Here is a 22,090-nt window from a genome sequence, read left to right as displayed (position 1 = left end):
CAAGTTCTAGCTTCAGTATGCAGAAACTAGACACCCTAGATGCTTTGGTCTGACCAATGATAACGGTTGACAGGTCATTTCAGCTGATACCAATGTCCTGTGAATTCATCAGCAACCATTCATCTCTAAAGATAATGATTCAAGCTTGTCTGTATAAAGACTGACAAGCTGACCAGGCCATTGCTTACCCATTTTTGGTACAGCAGATCAGGCTGTGTTTGGTCAATTTTAACACAAAACATATGATTATATCTTTGCATATCCTAGCTTGAAAAGTCAGGGCCAGAATGCACGGTAAGCCATGCTACAACACCCCAGAGCAGAGATTGAAGGGTTTTGCTCAAGGGTCCAACAGTGGGTAACTGGGGGGACATGGGTATTGAACCCACAACCCTGTGGTTAATAGCCATGTTGGTGCTATTAATCACAGCCAACCCTATGACTAATATAACTACCCGGGCTATTAATAACAGGGTTGTGGGTTCAAGACCCATGTCCACTAAGTTCCCACTGTTGGGCCCTTGAGCAAGACCCTCTAATCTCTGTTCTAGAACTACCTGGACTATTAATCTCAGGGTTGTGGGTTTGATACCCATGTCCACCTAGTTCCCACTGTTGTGCCCTTGAGCAAGACCCTATAATCTCTCTTCTAGCACTACCTGAACTATTAATCACAGGGTTGTGGGTTTGATACCCATGTCTGTTCATCACAGGGACATGGGTTCAACACCCATATTACCTGAGCTGCTACTGTTGAGGTCTTAGTGGTTGGTATGATAAAATGCAGTAGTTGGTGTGTAGTGTGGTGGGTAACAACTCCACCTTCCCCGTGGCAGACTAGGGTTCAATTCCCCAGGCCAGTAGGCACTCCACACCTCACCAATAAGAGTCAATAAGAGAGCTATGAATACACCAATACAGAAATTGTGTTCCAATGTGACCCAACATAATGCAAAAATGGAGATGCATAGTTTTTGCACTTCCACTGAGTAAAAAAATTGATGATTATGGGGGCTCGGAATGTCTCAGCAATGAGTTTGAATCCTGAGTCATGCCACTTTGCCATCAGAGGCCGGAGTCCAAGAGAGCACAATTGTCTGTGCTCTCTCTGAGTGGGTAGATGGTGCTCTCTCCCCTCATCACTCGCCTCATCGGCCAGCACAGGTGTCTGTTAGTTGGTGTGGTGCAGCTGGGGACCCGGGACCCGTTTCAGCTGCACGACAATGCCGGATAAGTGGCAGTTTGAAAAAGATTGTTGATATTGGAGGAAATGCAAGGGAAGAAGTCCTCACCCTCCTAGCGGCAGGAGCGTTGCTAGTGCTTGGGGAAGCTCTGAATGGGTGGGTTAATTGGCAGTACCAAAAAAAAATCTAAATTGACCAAAAAAATTGATGATTGAGAGCTGAAAACTATCTGACAGCTCAGGCGCTGACTTTCGCATCAGTCAGTAAAGCAGTTTAATTAAAACGATTGGAATCTGTAATTTATGACCATATAAAGTTACATAATCTAATATCAGCTAATATCAGTATCATGCACAGAATGTACGTATCAGTTGGGCCTTTCTGGACAAGGAGGTCGAAGCTAAAGCTAAAGCAGAACTTTTTAGGGCCAGTGCCCATCATACAGCTCACGTCTATTGACACTGCATTAGACAGAGCTGTGTAAACAAATTTCACCCCACCCACTTTCATTGGATCTGCCTGGATTGGCTGAGTTGATTTAAACTCTGAGACCGAGACGGCTTATTTTCTTGGGCTTTTCTGCTTCTGGGATTCCTTTTTGAAGAGTGATTAAGATTCACTGAATCATTTCCTCTTTGTGTTTCTTTTATATTCCCTTCATCTTCCCCTAATACAATTGCTCCGAGCAGGGAAAATGTGGGCACGTCCCCTTTCCCATGAAAGGAGTGATTATTATTGGAGCTTTAGGAGAAAACTGATTTACAGCTATGTCACTTCTTCACCGAGCTCTCCCAAAGCTCCCAGCAGATTTTAATTGGACCTGCACCTTTCCTTTTTTCTTTCTGTCCTCTCCTCTCCCCTTTTTCCTTCTCCTCTGTCTATCATCCCGTCATTCCATCACTGTTGAGCAGCGTTTGGGCTGTGGGTGACTCATTATGTTAATTCTCACCTTAGTCCCACTTCCACAGTCAGATACGCCATTTCCTCAACACGTCTTCAGCAGAGGTGTGTGCAGAGGGTGGAGCCGTGCTTGCTGAGCTTATAGCCTCCACACTGTGATTGGCTGTGGGCGGGAGAAGGCGGGGCTGAGCTAACTGGAGGACAGCTGGATCCCTTCATGATTCAGTGAGGAGTGGGTGTTTGATCAGGCCACACATTTCATTGGAACAAAAATGAACGGTTGCCCATTAGTCATCGGCGAATGTGCAATCGTCCTCTTACTTGTTTCCTTACAGGCCTTTATTTCTCCCTTGACTTTTCCGCTGACTGCTGCCTGTGTACCCGTTTTACCAGTGTGGTCACCCTCTCCTGACAGACCTTGTCTCCGGTTTGAGGAGCACTTTAAAGAGTTTAACTCTTTTTAAGAGGGTTATTTGGCACAGATCTCTGGATACTGCTGCTGGGCTAATCAGTTGCCAGGTTTGTTTCGACGGTTTCTTTGCTGATGAGAGCCGACGAGGGGCCAACATGCCAGAGATGGAAGGAAGATAGTCGTCATGGCGACATGCGCTCCCCAGAGTCCCTGTGCACTCTTGTTATTAATATTTATCATTTAGTTGCTTGGCAAACATCCTTTTCTGATGCGACCTACATAGCTTACATTCGCTAATGGGTTTCATAATGTACATAGGATATGATGTATGCTGATGCTTGTCAGAAGGCCTCCCAGTTTGACCAGGTTTGACCTTTGCTGCCTTATGGTCATCTTGACCTGTTTTTTTGTCTTCTTACTTACTTTGGTATGCATACAAGAGGCTAATTAGAAGGGGTAAATACAGGAGTCCGCATACAGGTCCCATTCTGGGCTCGTTTGGGTGTGGTGGGGGGGTCATTATAGCTGGTTTGCCTTCACGCCATGGTTCAAACGTCACTTTTCCATGCACGTTTATGCAAAATGCTAAGACCTAGCTTTGTCGGTTTATTGCTGTTCCTTATTTTCCTTGGATTCAAACCCTCAAACAGCGAAGAACAGCACTTTCTGGAGCCATGCCGTTTCACCATGCAGGAACACCTGCAAACTATGAGCCATTCTGATAGGAGAAGGTTTTTAGCTTAGTTACAGCAATCACATGACAAAATGAACCAATCACAGAACCCCACACACAGTGTCTGGAGCAGATAGCTTCCACACCTGCAGCAGACCACATCGCTTGAAGCGAACCCTAGATCATCGGTTTCAGGAGGAGCAGTGCTCTGGACCGCTCCCGGGCTCGAAAACAGCTTTCACACCTGACCAACTCACTGAACTCGCGAAGCTAGCAGACTTCTGAAAAAAAACATGGTAGTGTGAGTGTACACGCCCTTACAAAAGCCAAACCAAGTGTTTGGCCAACGACCATTATCGTCCAGTGATTGATCATGTTACTAGAATATTACTGGAGGTGTGACTTGGAGCATTACCTTCTTCTCTTTCTATTTTCCTTTTCTTATTTTCTGTAACGTTAGTACAGACCTCTCTGCCAGAACCTGGGTAATTAGGCCCAGACTTGCCCTGAGTAGAGTTTCCTGCCTCTTGGAGAACAAACCAAAGAGGGGGGAAAAGGAAAGAAAACATGTTGGTAATCAGCCGAAATGAGTCCGCCCACCTCCCAACGCCCACACTCATGGAGGAACTCTCCTCTCCCAGACTAATTGTTTGTTGAATTGATTTCTGATTTAATTACTTCACTGTAGAATTCATTTCCCAGTGAAGCGCTGGGCCGTGCCGAGCTCTGGAGGGAAAAGGCCAGCACAGCTTGAGGAAAGTTTGTGTTTCGTGTCCAAGGCCTTCAACCTGATTTCTTTCATGCACTTAACTTGGCGTCGTTTTCGGGTCCACACCCAGTCTTCTAGTCTCCCAATCTCCCAGTTTCCCAGTCCTCCACAAGCACAAGCTAAATCACGGCTGTTTTATCACAGAAGTTCTTCCTTACAGCTGCTAAAACATATTGTGGAGCTCCGACGATGTTTAATGCTGCTTGTTTACCATCGTAAAGAACGGCTGATCACAGAGCGCACTTTTATCTCTCGCTCGTAGATGATCATGACCCAGTTTTCATTCTTATGAACTGAGTTGATGAATGCAGTATAATTTCACTATGGCTGCAGTTGCTAATTAAATCAGTTCTGATGGTGTATCAAAGAAAAGCCTTACCATGGGTAACGTGTGAAGAGACGTTTTTAGCTTTACAGCAAGGTCATGGAAGTATCTTCACCGAGCGCTGTGCAAGTTTCCTCTTTCCCCTAAACTTCCTAGCAGTTTTATATTCTGCGCTTTTTTATTATCCTACACATTATGGACACCATCTGCACTTCCACTTTATGTCACAGAATGCGAAATTTAGCATCCTCAATAAGCGCCAGTGTTTTGGTGGTGCCAGCAGGAGGGAAAGAAAAATACAATATCTTTTTCCCATATGAGCAATGTCAACGCACGAAGGAGAGTCATTATTCACCAATGAATCTCAAGGTTATGGAGATAAAGCGCTGAGTCAAAACATTAGGATTCCTTCCTGGACCCATTTCCCGGCCGACATGGATCATAGCTACCGAAAGTGTTGAGTTGTCACATTTTAGGGCCCTTTTGAGAGTTCTCCCCTACCGACGAAAGGCTAATGAGCTTCAGCACCTCACCGATTAGCTCTGGCCAGCTCTCTCCAGTCTGCACCACGCGTCTTCTCCAACCGAGAGACTTACTAGAGACTTGCTGCTGGCTACACCCTTATCAGTGTCCACTGTAATTGCTGCTGACAAGTTTGAAGTTTTCCATAGACTCATTTGTGGGGAGCTGTGGACCCCATCACCCTTTTTCTTATCAAACTCCTTGAGGCTTTATTTATTTCTTTATTTCGTGCCAGCAGAGATTGAGAACAACAGGGGGACAAACCTCAAGGGCAAGCCTGAATGTGTTCTGCTAGAGGCCTATCCTCTACCCCAACCCCACCCTAACCTAAATCCCTACCAGACCTTGACGACGTGGTGGTTTTGGCCTAACGTGATTAGGAAAACGAGGTGGTGGTAGTTTTTTTTTGTTTGTTTGTTTGGGGTTTTTTTCTGAAAGGGAATTTGGGTGGAGGGTGTTTGAGGTGGGGGGACAGGAGATGCTCGAAGTATATGGGGAGGGTTATCATGCCTTGGGCAGAGGAAGCCATTCTCCAGAAGCACAATGCAGGCAGGCGTGCTTGGGCTAAATAAATTATCATGGGGGCTATTTTTAAGCTGAAGTGTAAATGCAGTAATCCTCTGAGCAGGAGCCGAGAGCCTACACCCAGAACCACATTAGGGAATACAGCCCTCATCCATGCACTCTCTCTCTCTCTCTCTCTCTCCCTCTCTCTCTCTCTCTCTCTCACTCTCTCACTTGCTCATCTCACTTGCTCTTTTCCTCCTTCTCTTTATCCCTCTCTGCAAGCTGTTGTGTTCTATCTTTTAATACTCTTTTCTTTTGAGGTCGCATTGTAAAAAATTCCCTCCAGTGCTGAATGTATTCAGAGTTATAAATATTAGCACCCTGAGAAGTGCAGGAGCACAATAACAGTTATTTGGTTGGATATTAAAAGATTAATGATGATCTGTAGCATTATCCAACTTCTTTACCCAGGTTATTATTGGCAGAAGGATACCTTTTCACTGTGTGAAGTATTCCAAAGCCACCCAGTTAACTCTTACACTACCAGTCACTACCACTCCTACACTACACTACACTCCTACACTAGTGGGGCAGTGGTGGCTCAGCGGTTCGATTCCCGGGCTCGGCAAGCTGCCACTGTTGGGCCCTTGAGCAAGGCCCTCTCTGCTCCCCGGGCGCTGGAGTTGGCTGCCCACCTCTCTGGGTGTGTGTGCTCACTGCCCCTAGTTCACTAGTGTGTGTGTGTGTGTGTGTTTACTACAATAGATGGGTTAAATGGGTGGAGTATATCAGTCTTTTTACTACCAGTCAAAAGGTTTAGAACATCCCAGTAGAACATCCCAGTAGTCCATGGTCAGTAGTCCACTGACCCTGCTCGTTGATTTGCCATCTTAGCAGTGAGACTTGCTCCAGTGTTAAGCTGAGCTACAAGGTGTTGAGCAGCTGTTGACTCTCAGAAACTTGTCTTCTGATGCTGTCAGGCCTCTTTCTGTACCAGACCTCTTCAGTTTCCTCTAGTTTCCAAGAGCCTTCTGATGGTGTAGGGAAACTGTACTCCCCACACTCTGGCTTTATCTGTAGGCTCGGAGAAAGTGCTCCACTTTCTTCTCTGTGCCTTTTTCTAGACATTATAATAGCAATCCAAATGTGCAATGGTGTGTAAATACTGCGGTAGAGGTGCAAATGGTCAATTATCAAAGCAGTAAAAATTCATTTACTTCCATTGCTGCTGGTCACCTATAAGTTATTAACCAGTGACTTGTCCCCTAAAAGGCCTCTTTACAGGATTTACAACTTACATGATTTTCCCCATAAAAGCTCTGACAGTTTACTGCTTACCTTTGTACCATTTGATGTCACTGATGGACTTTGTGCCATTTCAGGTTATTCGCTGGACCTGAACTGCCTAAATATCAGTAACAACTGGAAAAACTGGGAGTGCTCTACCACTTTTGACCAGTAGTGAATATGAGCATCTGTTTTTCTCTGTTGGCAAACTTTGTTATATTTGTATGTGCAGTAAAGCCTCTGATAATGGTAGCTAATAGGGCTATAATGGAGTGTCGTTAATCATAGGCCGGAGGTTAGGTTTTACAAGGTTAATGATGGGAGAGAAAGTGTGTGTGTGTTTTTTTTTTTTTCGAGCAGGACTAGTTCCTCAGGTATTTATCAGTGTCAGGCAAAGCCTGACTCCATGCACTGTTGACTAGGAGGCTACAGCCAGCCCTGCACCACTAAATCGCACAAACAGGGAGAGGTTCCTCGCTGTCAGATTTAATTCTTGCTTCTCCCACCCCGAACTCCCCGAGCATCGTGTTTTATTTTTCTCTCTTTGTTGTGTTTGTGTTCACAGTGAAACAGGTGAGTCAGGCTGATTCACCACGCAGCTGCAGATGCGCCGCCACGGTCATTTCGGTTTCACCCAGTTGTGAACCAGTTCGAATTTCTACAACTCTCCAGCCACGTCTTCCATTGTACTTTAATTCTTTGTTTAAACTAAATGTCCTTCTCCCCTTACCCCCACCACCCCTCCTTTCTTCATCCTTATCTGGACCTCTCTCCCAAAAAGACAGTAGGGTTCCTACCTCTTATGCCTGCTCCTCTGCAGATTGGGAGAAGAGCTGTTGAATAAATAACCTAAAACGGGCTTTTATTGGGGGGGTGGGGGTCACCATTTTTGGCCATTATACTTTATTTATAGTACTCAGAATGCCTTTAGAGTTCTTGTGGAATCCATGCCTCAAATGGTCAGATCTGTTGTGGTGGCACATGGGGGACCTGCTTCATTTTATGCAGGTGGTGCTAATGTTATGGCTGATATTTGCTGTGTTTGGTGTGAAATTAGCTTAAGCATTTTGCACCTTTTTCATGTGCAAATCAGATGCATTCGGACCTTATTTTGTGTAATAAACTTATGCACAAGCCTGTAAACACAGTTGGAATATGCTAATTGTGTTTCTCTCTTTTGTGTGTGTGTGTATCGCCCACATGCACATAATTCCATTTGTTTTTGTTTTTTACTTTTTGGCATAATTTGAATCTAACATTAGCCCTTTACATTGTGTCAGAATTTCATGCTAAATGGACCAGTTGAAATGCTCTAAAATTACATTGGCGTCCATTAAAAATGAAGACGATTTTTTTCCTTCTGCTGTAAAGTTGCCATTTTGGAGTTGTTTTGTGTGACAGTGATGACATGCATTGAGACAGGGCTCAGCATAACATGGGAAAATCATACAAAACCTGTCTGACTTATCCTAAGTACGGCTAATTGCATATTAGAGCACCTTGTGACAGCCAGTTTTATGAGGATTTCCACCTCCTTTTACAACCAGGTGTACTTTTCCAAAAGGCTCCCAAAAGACGTGCCGTTGAAAGACTTCTTTTCTTTAACAAAGGCAGCGGGAACTGCGGCTTGACAGAAGCATGAGGCTTGAACACATGCTGAAAGAATATTTACCAACAGAATAACACTGTTTGAACTCTCTGAACCAGATGTACTTGTGCGAGATAACGCAGCGCAAAATATGCCGGGATGCGGCTGCAGAATGCTCTCGCAGTGCTGGCTATTGTTTCTCCAGATCTATTTCTTTAGCCTGGAATACGATTACACCCCTGTGGAACTTCATTTATCGAGAATGGTGTCTCTCCAAGAACTTTGACTCTGTTTAGTCTTCAGCTTGTTTACGGCTCCACTCTTCCACTATGCCCTTTAAACGCTGTGCCTCACAGACTGCAAAAATAAGGCAACTTAAAATGATGCAGTAACTGATTACAAAACTTTTTTTTTTAGTTAATTCACCTTAGTTTAGTCAAAAGTTTTCCTAAATCGCATATTTTACTTCTGCATTTCAGTTTTTCCAAATTTTATAAATCTAGACTGAAATTTTATATACCCTTAATGGTGCCATTCTGTTCCATCGCCTGCCTCAGCACAGCTCTCGTCTTGAGAGGATTTTCACAATCTAAAAAAATGCTCAAAAGGATGAATGGAGAACTTGGCTTCAGTGAAAATATGCCGGTTTAAAAAAAACAAACCGCCACCTAACAGCGGTAATACCTGATCTAAGTATTTTACCATTCTGCTTTTGAGCTGTTAAAGAGTCTTTACTCTAAATTTATTTTGAAGAGTGGCTCTTCAAACTACGCCTGGTCAGAAAGCATGAATGGTCAAAAACTGAATGGGTGAATTCATCTGACTCTGATTAAGTCGAGAAAAGAGTTTAATTGCCAGACAGCCGACGCTTCAGCCGTGTATTAGGATGCTGTTTTTAAGTGATTTATTCAGCAGCTCTTCCTGCAGTCAGCGGGGGAGCCGGCACAAGAGGTAGGGAGGGATGCTGCTGTGCCTAAACCAGCTGTTCTCTGCCTCCTTTCACCACAGTCCCTCTCCTCCTGCCTTGCCATGCTCGGCACAGGCAGGGAGGAAGAGAGGGAGCGGGAGGGGAGGAAGCAAACGCGACAAATGGGAGCGTCAATGATGAGAGCTAGAACAAAGAGCAAACGGCTCCGTCTGCATAAACAGACCTATTTACTTAACCTCTGCGGGTTATGCTGATGAGCAGTTTTGTTTGAAAAACTTCCCTCTTTTGTTTGTTATCAGAAATCAGGGCAGGGGAAAGGAGGAACTAAAAGTGCGGCGGAACACGACGACCTATTTAAGCCTCGTACATATGCCAGCAGACTACGAGCGGCAGATCCGATGCTGTGCTCCTTTGTGTGGTCTACGGGAAACATCCAGCGGGATTTTGAAGCTGCCGAGCCCTGAAGAGTGGCATGGAGCCCAGAGATGGGTTTTGAAGTCGACCGACTGCCATGCAGCCCACACATTGGTGTGGACTCAAGCTTATGGTTATCGCCAACACCTCGCCAATGGCGGTAAATTCAAGACCAGCCCACTTCAGAGCACTTGCAGAGCGCTTTGGCCAATAAATCACTGCACCTTCTCAGCCTTCCAAACCTGTCCATCTCATTTCCATTTCAGACGTACATAATAGCTGACAGGCCGCGAACCGTGCTTCTGTCACCGTGGTGGTTTGTGGATTATCCCTCATTGGCGGTGCATAACTCTTTGGAAGTCCATTGCAGGGAACATGCTAGGCCTCACCTTTGCTGCCATTTCAAATCGATTCAAGTAAATCAAGAAGGGGAGAGTAGAGACGATCCCCCTTCAGAGTTCTCAAACATAGCCCCAGGTCATTTGCCAAAACAGAAGCCACGCTAGATCAGAGTCGCCAAAAACCTTGCAAGTCATCCAATCGGCAAGCTCCTCAGCCGCTACGAAGGCAGAGCTGTCAATCAGCACCGAGCTCAAAGGGCTTTGGGCTGTTTTCGGCAGAGAGAAGCTAGGCTTGGAACAGTCAGGGGCTTGAGCTGGAATTCAGTGGGAGAGGTACGAACTGATTATGAATGCATAGGTAGCCTCCAGCTCCTTCTCCTTTCCAGAGCGCTCTCTCTCTCTCTCTCTCTCTCTCTCTCTCTCTCTCTCTCTCTCTCTCTCTCTCTCTCTCTCTCTCTCTCTCTCTCTCTCTCTCTCTCTCTCTCTCTCTCTCTCTCTCTCTCTAGGCTGCTCATCTGTAATTCATTTGAATCCAATCTATCATTTCCACCGAGGCTGAGGGCGAACCAGTATGGCGCAGGAAGAGATAAAAAGATCTTGCGCTCTATCTTCGTCATCTTTTATTGCACTATAAATTGCGTCCAGGGAAGGCTACAGTGATAAACATCCTTTGTTTGGAAAGGAAACTGAACGCAGGCATGTAATGGGTAACATATGAACTACACGGTTCCTCCTGCGTTCCATTGTGAGCAATGGGAGTAAGTCGCATTGTTTGAGGATGGAGTCAGTGGGCTGACTGAGAGAACCGAGGAAGTTCTGAGCGACACTCTTCAGTTGGACAAGACTGGGTCTGGGTGTTGGGTAGGTAGGAGCGGCTTACAGTTGCAGTGGTGATTGGTTTACTTATGTGCATTTAATGTAGTTTATACAGTGTAATAAATTCTGGTCTTTGTACATCCCAAGCTGGAGCAGAAAGGTTAGTGCTCAAAGGCCCAACAGTGGGAGCTTAGTGGACCTGGGTATTGAACCAACAATTCTGTGATGTCACCACTAGGGGTGGGCACTATCCACTTTTTGCATACCACCATACAGTGCCAACCAATTACCCTGGTATGCAGTATTAGGGGGGGTGGAGTAGCCTGTTTTTTCTGCTTCTGTACAATCTCATCCTGCATTATTTGAAATCTGAGAGAAGGATAAACTTAGTTAGCAGGACAGTCTCAGTCTCACCACAGAACTCATTCAAGTCTGGCTGACAGATCGAGTGACTGCTGTTGGACAGACAGAAAGCTGAATTTTATCCATAGTTCACTTGTTAAGTTAGCTAGCTTAGCTACAGCTTTACAGAGTATCAGCTGCTGTTGACTACCTGCTGACTTACCAACACAAGTGTTGACTTGAAAACTTGGGTCTGAGAGAGCAAAGTCGAGCTACTAGTGTTGGGAGTTTCAGAAAGGTGGGATAAGAGATCGGTTCTGCTGTGTTTGGACTCATAACCGGCTATCTGGGCTTAGATAAGTTACTCAGCAGACTAAACACCACAGCACAGACTGTTTCAGCAAACTGATAACGCTTTATATCTGAGAGCACAAATTGCTTTTCAATTGAACTCAGCTAAACACACAACTACAGAGGGCTTGTTTTTTTCCCACCTGTTTTAGTACATGACCGCACCAATCAGTGAGCTTCCGCAGTGCTGTGGCTTTCTTAAATGCAAATGGAGGAATAAATGAGCAGATTTGACTATATATACTAGATCAGGGCTGTTCCATCCTGGTCCTGGAGATCTACCACCCTGCAGAGTTGAGCTCCACGCTGAATCCAACACACCTGATCCAGATAATGAAGGCCTTTAGGAGCAACTGAACATTAGGGTCAATTGTGTTGGATCTGAGCTCTTCAGGCTGGTAGAGCTCCAGGACCAGGATTGAGCAGCCCTGTACTGCATGAACAGAACAGACATTTGGCACATTGACACGTTGTAATTTTGAAATACCGTCCTCATTTTGAATACCGTGGTAAACCCTATGAAGTTATGATTCCAGCTGTGCTTCATGAGGTCAAAAGTCTTGCAGAGGCCTGCTGTTACTCTTCAGTCAGTGAAAGTTTAGGGATAGATAGGGATAGACAGCAAATTCCCCGAAAACTGCTCTCCATTTACTACTTTTAGCCCCCAGGGGAGTGTACTTAAAACACTTTACCCCACAATTGACATGACAAAGTGTGTGTGCATGCTTGCGTATGCACATGCGGTAGCTGTCATGTTGGCACACATTCTGGCAAAGTAAGTAAAAAAAAGAAAATAACTTGACCTTGATTCAGAATTTAAAAAAAAACCCAGACACTTTATGGATCGGCCTCTGAGCCTCCAGAGCCAACCGCTCATACTCCCCAACTCCCCACCCAACAGCAGCGCCTGTGGATCTGCTTGAGATGGAGGGCCTGCGTTGCATTGACAGCTTGTCAAGACGCTCCATGATAATGAATTTCAAACGCTAGCCAGGAGGCCATGCATGTTCTTGGAATGTATGTGCTCTAATAAGGTCCTTACTGGGATGGCGGTTGCGATTTGGTATGCTGCGTACGTATGGATTCATAATCTTGCTTTCCTTTATCTGTAATTCGTTGGTAATTCATTGGTAGGGTAAGCTCAACTGCCGTTTTTCCTTTAAGGCCTAACCAGACTTGTCGACTGCTCAATGTCAGATATGTCTGGAGTGAGTCATGTTGTGATGCCACACGTCACACATTGCATGTCAGGGCATGCTTATGAATGCTAGAGCTTTCCTTCTCTCTCCCTCTCCATCTCTCTCTCTCTGTCAGGGCAGATGAGCTAGTGGGTTGCCAGTTCACTGACACATCCAGATACTGCGGGACCTCCACTGTCTTTTTGTGCTAGGCGTGAGCTGTTGTTTTCCTGTTGATTTACCACTGTAACCATCATTTAATACCGTGTATGTTCTTTCTCTTCTTCTCTCCCCTGCTGATCTTCTCTCCACCTTCCCTGTCTTCTCTCCCATTTTAATCCGGACAAATTCTTCCCTTCAACGCTTGTTTTTAAAACACCTTGTCCTTTGCTTTCTGCTTCCCTGCCCATGTTCATTTTTACCTCTTCCATTTCCTCAAATTGTATTTGTTATTTTTCATTTAATTTCCCTCCTTCCGCTCTACCTCCCTCAATCCCTCATGTCATTTCTCTCGCACTCTTTCGCGCTCGCTTTTCTCCCTCATTCCTCATTTTCTCGACTTTCTTTCGCCTTCCCGTCCACCCACCCCATCTTCATTTCCTCATCCCCCTCCTCGTTCTCGCTTTCTTTCGTACTTCTCTCTTTTACTGTCCTTCTCTGCAGCCTCTCTGGAGAGTTCTCCATAAGCTGAGCATCCCTGGAGACCCACCAGCCACCACATCCGACCCCCCGACCGTCTTCTCAAATGTCAAGCGGCACACGCACCAGCCTCCCGGACCGCTCCGATTCTCCCGAACCCTTCTCCTTCTGAAGCCTCCTTCAGTTGCTCCTGATCTACCCTTGTGTTCCACGACCCCTCGCCTCCTCTTTTTTGATCTCCGACCCCCCCCCCCCCCCCCCCTCGTCACCACCACCTCCATCTCCTGCCCTCAAGGCTTCTCTTTAGCCCTCAAGGCGTCTTCTTCTTTTTCCTGTACTGATGAGAAGGACCTCAAAAGACCTGAACCATGGATCTTCTGCCCGCTTGAAGGACAGTGTTAGAGACTAACTGCCCAAGTAGCCCACTCACTGTATGTAATCTCATCCCAGATGTAGCACTTTAACCTTCCTCTTCCTGACAGTAACCTGCACAGAGCCTGTTAGCTACGCTCTGCAGACTAGCATGATGTTCTGCCACACACGCCAGACCTCCTAATCACTCTAGTAGGGGAGCTGGCCTCTTTCTTTTTCTATTTCTGTGTCTCGGTTCTATTTCTTACACTCTTTCTCTCTCTTTCTCACTTTCCATTCCTGTGAATTCCTCTTCACCTCACTACATGACAACGGAAGAACGGCGTAGGGATCGCGTTTTGCACACCTGTGTATTATCTAACCTCCCCCCTCCGTGTTTCTTCCCCTCAGTCTGCTCTCTCCTTCTGTCGCGTGAACTGTCTGTCTGTTGTCGGTTTGCTTAATGACTCATCTCTTTGTTCTGTTTATGGGACGCCTTTGTGATTGAGTTCCCTCAATGTTCCTGTGCCACTGACGTCCCCCTAGTCCTTCCCTCAGTCTGAACTGCACTGTGACTTTGACCAGGTGTCTTAAAACAATGGACCACCCCGCCCTTCTTCTATAAGGGATGCTTCTTCCCAACCTCATTCCCACCTCGAGAGAAAACTGGAACATGACAGATGATGTGCGTCTCTGGAAATTCGACATCCCTCTAGCTCTTCATGAGAGACCACCCCACCCTTCCACAAGGGCGATTCTTCCCAACCTTGTCTGCTTTCAGGCACTGGAGTATAAATCTTATACTCTTATCCCCTGGATCTTGAAGCAATTGACTCCCATCGGACTTAGACAGGGAACGGGGAGCAAGGAGCTGATCCGAGAGCAGTATGAAGTTCTGGCAAAACTGTGTCTGTTTTAAATTTTTGGAAAATGGACAGTGGACAGATTAGACCTCCCTCCTCTAGCTCTTTGCAATGGACTACCCTGCCCTTCCATAGGGGGCGCATCTTTCCAACCTCCTGTGTATTTAGCACTGGAGTATAAATCTTATATTCTTGTTCCCTGACTTGAGTTAGAAGGGGATGGAGGAGCAAGGAGCTCATTCAAGAACAGTGGAAACTTTTGTTGGAACTACATCCATTGTAGAGCCTTGGAGATTGGCCAGTAATTCTTATGAAGGAAGGAGGAAGAGCGAACTGAAAATGATGGATGATTTGCGCCTCTGAAGATTAGATTTCCCTCCTCTAGCTCTTCATGACAGACCGCTCAGCCCTTCCAGAGGGGTATATTCTTCCAAACCTCGTCTACTTTCAGCACTGGAGGAGAAATCCTATACTCTTGTCCCCTGACCTAAAGCCTAGAAGACAGTCATGAACATGGAGCTTGGAGCTGAACCAAGAGCAGTGGAAACATTCGTTGGTACTGCATCCATTGTAAAGCCATGGAAATTGGCCAGTGATTCTCATGAAGGAAGGAGGAAGAGCAAACTGGAAAATGACGGATGATGAGCTCACGTTTGTTGGTACTACATCCATTGTAAAGCCTTGGAGATTGACCAGTGATTCTCATGAAGGAAGGAGGAAGAGCGAGGAGCTGGACAATAACAGGTGATGTGCTCCTCTGAAGATCAGACCTTCCTCCTCTAGCTTTTCATGGTTGAGAAAATAGAAAGAAACAAACTAGATATGAAATGAAGATATGGGATAATTTAGGTTTGGGAAAAGGACCACGCCCGAATCTCCTCCCTCCATCCCACACTCTATAAATCACCCCCTCTACGCTCTGTTTCCCGTGACAAATTTGAGGAAGGTGGAGGTGGGTCCAGCTTCCCAACACACTGCAGAAGCCGCCCAGAACTCAAACGTCTGAGTTCACAGTTCCCCTCATCTGTCCCAAGATCAGTTAGGGCGTGGTCCACACTTGCAGAATAACATTACTGAAGTATTATCCTAAACATGTTGATGGTTTGTGTCTGATAGAAAAAGAGATGTGTGTCCAGGGGAGTCATAAGAATCCTCAGATCGTTCCTGAAGCGTCATTGTCATGTGATTATGGCCATACACTGTTACCTTTATTACTATGAAGCACATGGAGCTGCTGGATCGAGTGGATTCATCTCGGCATCGCTTGGTCTTCGTCACCTTTGTCTTAAATCTCAAGTCGTCACGGATCCATGTGATCCAGTAGCTGCTGATAATAACACCGACCACTTTCTCACAGCTGTAGCATCACACATCACTAGCCTTCCAGCGACGCAGACGAGCGAAATGAGGAATTGATCTAAAAGAACAGTTCCAGGTTGTGTTGAGGGCGATAGCAGCACGTGAACTGATGAAAGGGCCCATGAAGTCAATTCATGTTCCAGGATGGTGGCTTCTGTAGCAGATTGAAAGGTATTGATTAGACTGTATCTTGTGTTTGCTAACCCTTGGTTTACAAGAAATGTGCTGCAGTTGAGATACACATGGGAGAGGCATGTCCTAGTTAAACCAAGAGCTACTATTTCATGGCTGGATGGTGGCACAGGACGGCTCGGCGCAAACGGCTTTGTGATAATGGACGTGGCGTGTAGGGCTATTGAAGTGAGGGAGGCTTATAACTGGTCTACTGTCTGCTAGAGCGGCTTTGACTGTCGTATTAGGGCCTGTAACATGGGATCCTAGAAGTTTAAGGGCATATTTTTTTTTTAGAGATCATATTTATTTAGGTATCACTAATTATTGTTAATAATTAATCTTGGCCTCTAAGCCTTGTTAGCCGAGGAAACTAACAAGGCATGTAGAATGAACTAGAGTTCGTAATGTACTGTGACTTTTGAAAGATTGCTGTCTGCACTGAGGACGTTTCTTTAAAGACTAACGTTATTTGATCTGAAGTTTATGAAAGTATGGTACACTGACTGTGAAGTGCAAGTATTCCCATTTACAGAATTGCTCACACTAAATTGTGTTGAGGTTGAGTTGAGTTTCCCTGGGGCATATTTTGAGCCATTTTACAGTGAAAGATTGTTACTACTCCATGATGTTTGAAAGGCTAGATGGCAGTGTTTTTTTTACTGTTGTTTGCTTATGAAAGAGGAACCGTTTGAGAAAAGGTAATTTGATGGCCACAGGGAAATTTGACAGTTAATGTTCCATGATATTGCAAAATGACGAAATGGGAAAGATGCCGGTCAAAACATTTATCAGAGTTGAACTTTTGAAAGGGCCCACAATCTAAAAGGGCAGGACATAACACCAGGAACAGAAAAACAGGTCTGCCTTCGGTTGCTCTTCCCACAGCAAGGCAGAGATGTTTGACCCTTGCTCTCATTGTTGATAAAGATGACCTTATGGTGTTGAAATGAATACAGTATAAGATTCAGAGCCTCAGAAACAAATATTCCAGACATCACAAGAGATATACCTCTCCGTTCACCTCAGTGTACCTCAAGGTTCTTCTGCCTATGGCCAAAAGCAGATTTGCTCTGATGGTCTGTGGGCTCCAGACTTTAATTATCACAGATCTTACAGTTCAAGAGCTGATCTAGGATCAGGTCCAGGCTGTTCATGTAATGGTATTCTGGACTTACACTAGACCTCTTCAGGGATAGCTTTCCTCTTCCAGTGAGGTGTTTTGGAAATGCAAGGGAATGGAGTTTTGAGGGACCGATGGCTGTATCTGTAGCAGCTCTCCGCTTACCAGGCAAAATCCTCAGTGTTAAATGAAGTCCTGCTGCATTGCACTATTGTTCAATAGTTTGGAACAAATGTCAATGGAAGAAAACCAGTCTGGTTGCAGATACGCATATTAATTCAATCTAATGGGATTATTGAGTGGCTATAGAAAAGGTAAGAAATTGGTTGATTGTTGTGGTGTGTGCATAGTATCCATGTATTGTATACTGTATAGTATACTACAACAAGTGTAATAGGGCACTAACCTGAGATATTGAGGTGCATTAATTACATTAAGCTGTTTTTAGTACTTTTTCAGTGTTTATCAGTTGCTGAGTTTAAATGTGTTTAAGGCACAAAATGATCACCAGTATAATTTGTTTTATTCACTCTCTCACCCTCTCCGTGGCACCTGTTTTGTAACTGCATAAACAGCTCACAGTATGAGTGATCCGGACTAAAGTACAGGCAAGGTTAGATGTGTCCAGAATAATGAATGAAGCTGTGGATTTTAGAGTTTTTAAAATGACTGAGAAAGCTGCACAACCTTAATAATGCATTTATATGTGCAATTAATATCTAAAAAAGAATAGTAACCTAATCTAGAGGCAGAGAACTGGCAAGAAAATTATAAATATATTGTATAATTTGTCCTATAATAACTTCTTGTTCCCAAAACACTTAGAAATATTGAATAAAAACATCTAAAACATCTACTGGAAGCTAGTTATAAAATCGTTTTTAAATCTGCACTATGTAAGTTATCATTTTAGGTAAATATATTAAGTGATCTGTGACTGTTAGACCTAGTAAATGTAAGGCCGTAAATGTAAAAAACGACCTCTATGATATGATAGTTTAACAGTGACTCTTTAAGATGACTGAATCCTGGTTTGGTTACAGTTTGCCCAGAAGGCCCAGAGTGATGCTTTCTGCTCAGAAAACTGGTCCCACCAGGCAGGGATTTGAGGCCCCCTTGGAAAAGATATTACACTGGGCTTTACAACTCTTAACAATTCTGCCACAGTACTCAATAATACAGTTTTAAGGTCCCTGTCTGCCACAGGCCCTTAGAATTGCTCTTACTAACCCCATATGCTGCCCCTGCCATCCAGAATTGGGTTTCTCTTACTAATTATATCACTAAAATATTAAGCCTTCAGTTCTGTTCGTGAAGTCCTAACCAATGGGAGAGCTCACTTGGCTAACGAACATGATCGTAATGAACAGGATTCTGTGACTTAAATGCATATCCCAGTCAGCATGCTCATGCAGTGCGCACATAGGTGAAACATGGGCGGGTTCTAGGTGGGCATGCGTTTTTACTGGGACCCAGTTGGGCTTCCAAATGGGCCCCATCATTACAGCCCACCAGATGGGTCCCATCTAGGCCCTGTATGCAGTGTACAACCCAGATGGGACCCATGTTTTAGGTGTTAGGTGAGTTAGGTGTTAGCTATGGATGTCCATACTGTCCTAGATATGAGATCATCTGTTTGCTCGATTCTGGTGCCAAAACAGCACCGCTTCCCACCGAGCAATCCTCACAGAAGAACTGCACAAGTGTACACAGATGCACGTGGGATTAGAACACACAAACACACAGATACGTGACATGCACACATGCACGCTGGTGTTCACACACGCATCCAGATACGGTGTACTTTTCCCCACATTACCATACTTATGCTATGCTAATACGTTTGTATCCTCTCTCTCTCTCTCTGTTGCTCTCTCTCTCTGGTATCTCTGATATGATATCCATGAATACGGTTGCACACTCGTCACCACATGGTTGAAAGTAACTGATTGTCTCCACTATGGTAGCATGTTATGTTCTTTTCTGCTGTTGTGTATGAGACAGGCATGCAGACCAAACCTTCAGAGCCCTGACGTTTTCTCCACCTCCATATAGCGTGCCTAAACATGGATATCCATTCCAACCAATGTTAAATCTACTCTACTAAATGATAATAAATATATTAATATATCAGCGGCTGTGTCCTACCTGTGTCTTGTTTTGTATTTGGCTGAGCAGATGCTCAGGCTGGACCGCAAGTGGAAGAGACGTAGTCTCACAGCTGCCGTCCGCCTCTAATCACATGTTAATTAGGTATGAATGTTTGATGTGCTTGTCCACTTTGCATTAGCAGAGTTTCTCATTGTGTACCAAACACGTCTCTTCATATAAAGAGAAAGGGGAAGAGGAGGTGTCATGTGAGTTGATGGAACCGACGCAGGAGAAGGAGGAATGGGCATGGCCTGAATACAGAGCAGTGGCCCATACATAAGGTAGAAGTTCAGCACCAAGTAACGGAACTGGGAAGTTTGGATCATACCAATATCATTTTGCCAGTTTTCCAAACTGGTTTGAGGAGGAATGCTTATGGAAGCTAGTAACGATCCATCGTCCATAACTGAACGCTACAGAGGGGTCTTTAGGCGATGCCATCGAAGAACCATTTTTGTAAAAGAGAAGTATGGAGGAAGAACCCTTTGAAGGTGAAAGGAAGTTGATGTAAAACTTCTTTACCAGTTTTTCAAGGTTCTTTACACTCACATCTCTTGGCAACACCCAACATTGGTTCTATGTGGAACCAAAAATGGTTTCTTTTAAGGCATTACTCAAAGAACCTTTTGTAGAACCTTTATATTATTAATACTGTGATATTTTTACAGATTTTTACTCAAAAGGTTTTTTGATCAAACATGATTTTATTTAGGTTATCATTTTATAAGATTTCCATGACATATGCAAAAGTTTGGGCACCCCATTCCAATGGCATTTTGTTGCTTTTCTTAGTGAAAAATAGAACAAATCCTCTACAGCAGGCAAAATGTTTTAGAGCACAATTTCTGTCTAAAATGAACCATAAACCTTTGTTTATGTTTGTTTAACCATTAACCTTTAAACCTTTTTATGTTTTGTTTATTTAGCAATATGTTAATTAAGCAAATAAACATAAATTGTGCTTTAGAATGTGCAGAAGTGTCTGTATAGAGGCATATTGTCATAGAAACAACAGGGTGCCCAAACGTTTGCATATGATTCTATACATTTTAAGCTATATTTTAATAATGTATCTATAAATTTACCCCATTTTCTACCCAATTTGGAAGGCCAATTACCCCAATCTACATTCATGTGAACTCCCCCTGTCACTAGCAATGCCCCAATATAGGAGGGTGAAGACGAGCACGTCTTGTCCGACACGTCCCCCACAAAGCCCCCGCGTCTTTTCGAGCAACAGCTGACAGACGCCTGTGCTGACCGACATCACACTAAGAGTGATGTGGGGAGGAAGTGTCATCAACCCACCCCTGAGAGAGCAAGGCCTATTGTGCTCTCTCTGACTCTGGCTGCTGATGGCAAGCAGCTTGATCCAGGATTCAAACTGTTTTTGACTTTTTGACAGAACATGAATCTGGCAGTGCTTTGTTTTTTGTTTTTGTTTTTTATATTCCAAAATAACTTGGAATAAAATCTTTTTACATTGACTTCCATTGAAAGGTGAGAACGAATTTTTCCTTCTTCTGTAAAATTGACATTTTGGAGTGACAGCAACAATATGGTGCGTTTGTGCTTGCAATCAAAAGAAGTGCTACCAAGGGTTCTTTTAGGGTTCTTTATTCCCTGAATACCCATGTCTGAAAAGTGACAGGTGTGGGAAGGTTTAACGGTTCCTCACACTCACAGATCTCATTTACAGCGATGTGAAGATAAGCAGTATATGTGAACGTCCTCTGGGCTGTGCTCCACACTGTCATGTAATTCTGTTTGCATCCCATGTTATAATGTGAAAAACCATTTAGGCAGCTAACATGTTCATGTATTATTAATGGAGAAGATTCAACCTCTGTTTACAGCGTGTACCACAGCATTTAGTCTGTTTTGATCATAACACCCTCCGGTTTATTATTCTGGGTTGTTTCATGGCTACATGTTGCAGTACTGCACTCCTGTATTGACATGAACATGAACATCAATACAACAACACGGCTACCAGGTCTAACAGCGTTCCTACCTTAAACCTTTCCACATTTTAAACCCTAGTGTTTTATTATGCTAGTCCTTCATACAGCCAGTGTGAAAGGAATGGAGATAAGACTTTATTTTTATTTAGGTTTTTTATTGTCAGATTTGGAATATGATAAAACTGTTATTATTTTAAGAAGGAATATATCTTTTTTTTTATTATTCTGTTTATTCCTTCTTGTGCATGATAGGAAAATATCTTTGTGAGTTGAGTGACAATATTAAAAAAAATTCAATATTTGAAATAGGAATGAGTGACTGGCTAAAATTTACACTGCTCAAAAAATAAAGGGAACACTCAAATAACACATCCTAGATCTGAATGAATGAAATATTCTCATTGAATACTTTGTTCTGTACAAAGTTGAATGTGCTGACAACAATATCACACAAAAATCATCAATGGAATTAAATTTATTAACCAATGGAGGCCTAGATTTGGAGTCACATAAAATTAAAGTGGAAACACACTACAGGCTGATCCAACTTTGATGTAATGTCCTTAAAACAAGTCAAAATGAGGCTCAGTATTGTGTGTGGCCTCCACGTGCCTGTATGACCTCACTACAATGCCTGGGCATGCTCCTGATGAGGATCTCCTCCCAGACCTGGACTAAAGCATCCGCCAACTCCTGGACAGTCTGTGGTGCAACGTTGACGTTGGTGGATGGAGCGAGATATGATGTCCCAGATGTGCTCAATCAGATTCAGGTCTGGGGAACGGGCGGGCTGGTGGGTGGGACCCCATCTGCAGAACCACTACTTTATTGAGTGTGTCTTGCTAATGCCAATAATTTCCACCTGTTGTCTATTCCATTTGCACGACAGCATGTGAAATTGATTGTCAATCAGTGTTGCTTCCTAAGTGGAC

The 22,090-nt window shown here is 44.1% G+C and overlaps 1 protein-coding gene across 2 annotated transcripts in view; it reads left to right on the top strand.

Annotated features, from left to right (window-relative positions):
• samd12 (sterile alpha motif domain containing 12) overlaps positions 1-19,176 on the top strand; it is a 114,130-nt gene extending 94,954 nt beyond the window's left edge. For both annotated transcript variants that reach the window (XM_072676298.1, XM_072676297.1), the window contains exon 5: positions 13,201-19,176. In XM_072676298.1, the coding sequence (XP_072532399.1) occupies positions 13,201-13,223 (23 nt within the window). In that variant the 3' untranslated portion in view covers positions 13,224-19,176. The remainder of the gene's footprint in view (positions 1-13,200) is intronic.
• Positions 19,177-22,090: the final 2,914 nt, after the last annotated feature.

This window comes from Salminus brasiliensis, chromosome 3 (assembly GCF_030463535.1).
Source record: "Salminus brasiliensis chromosome 3, fSalBra1.hap2, whole genome shotgun sequence".
Lineage (NCBI taxonomy): Eukaryota > Metazoa > Chordata > Actinopteri > Characiformes > Bryconidae > Salminus > Salminus brasiliensis.
This window is presented reverse-complemented; position numbering and strand designations above follow the sequence as displayed.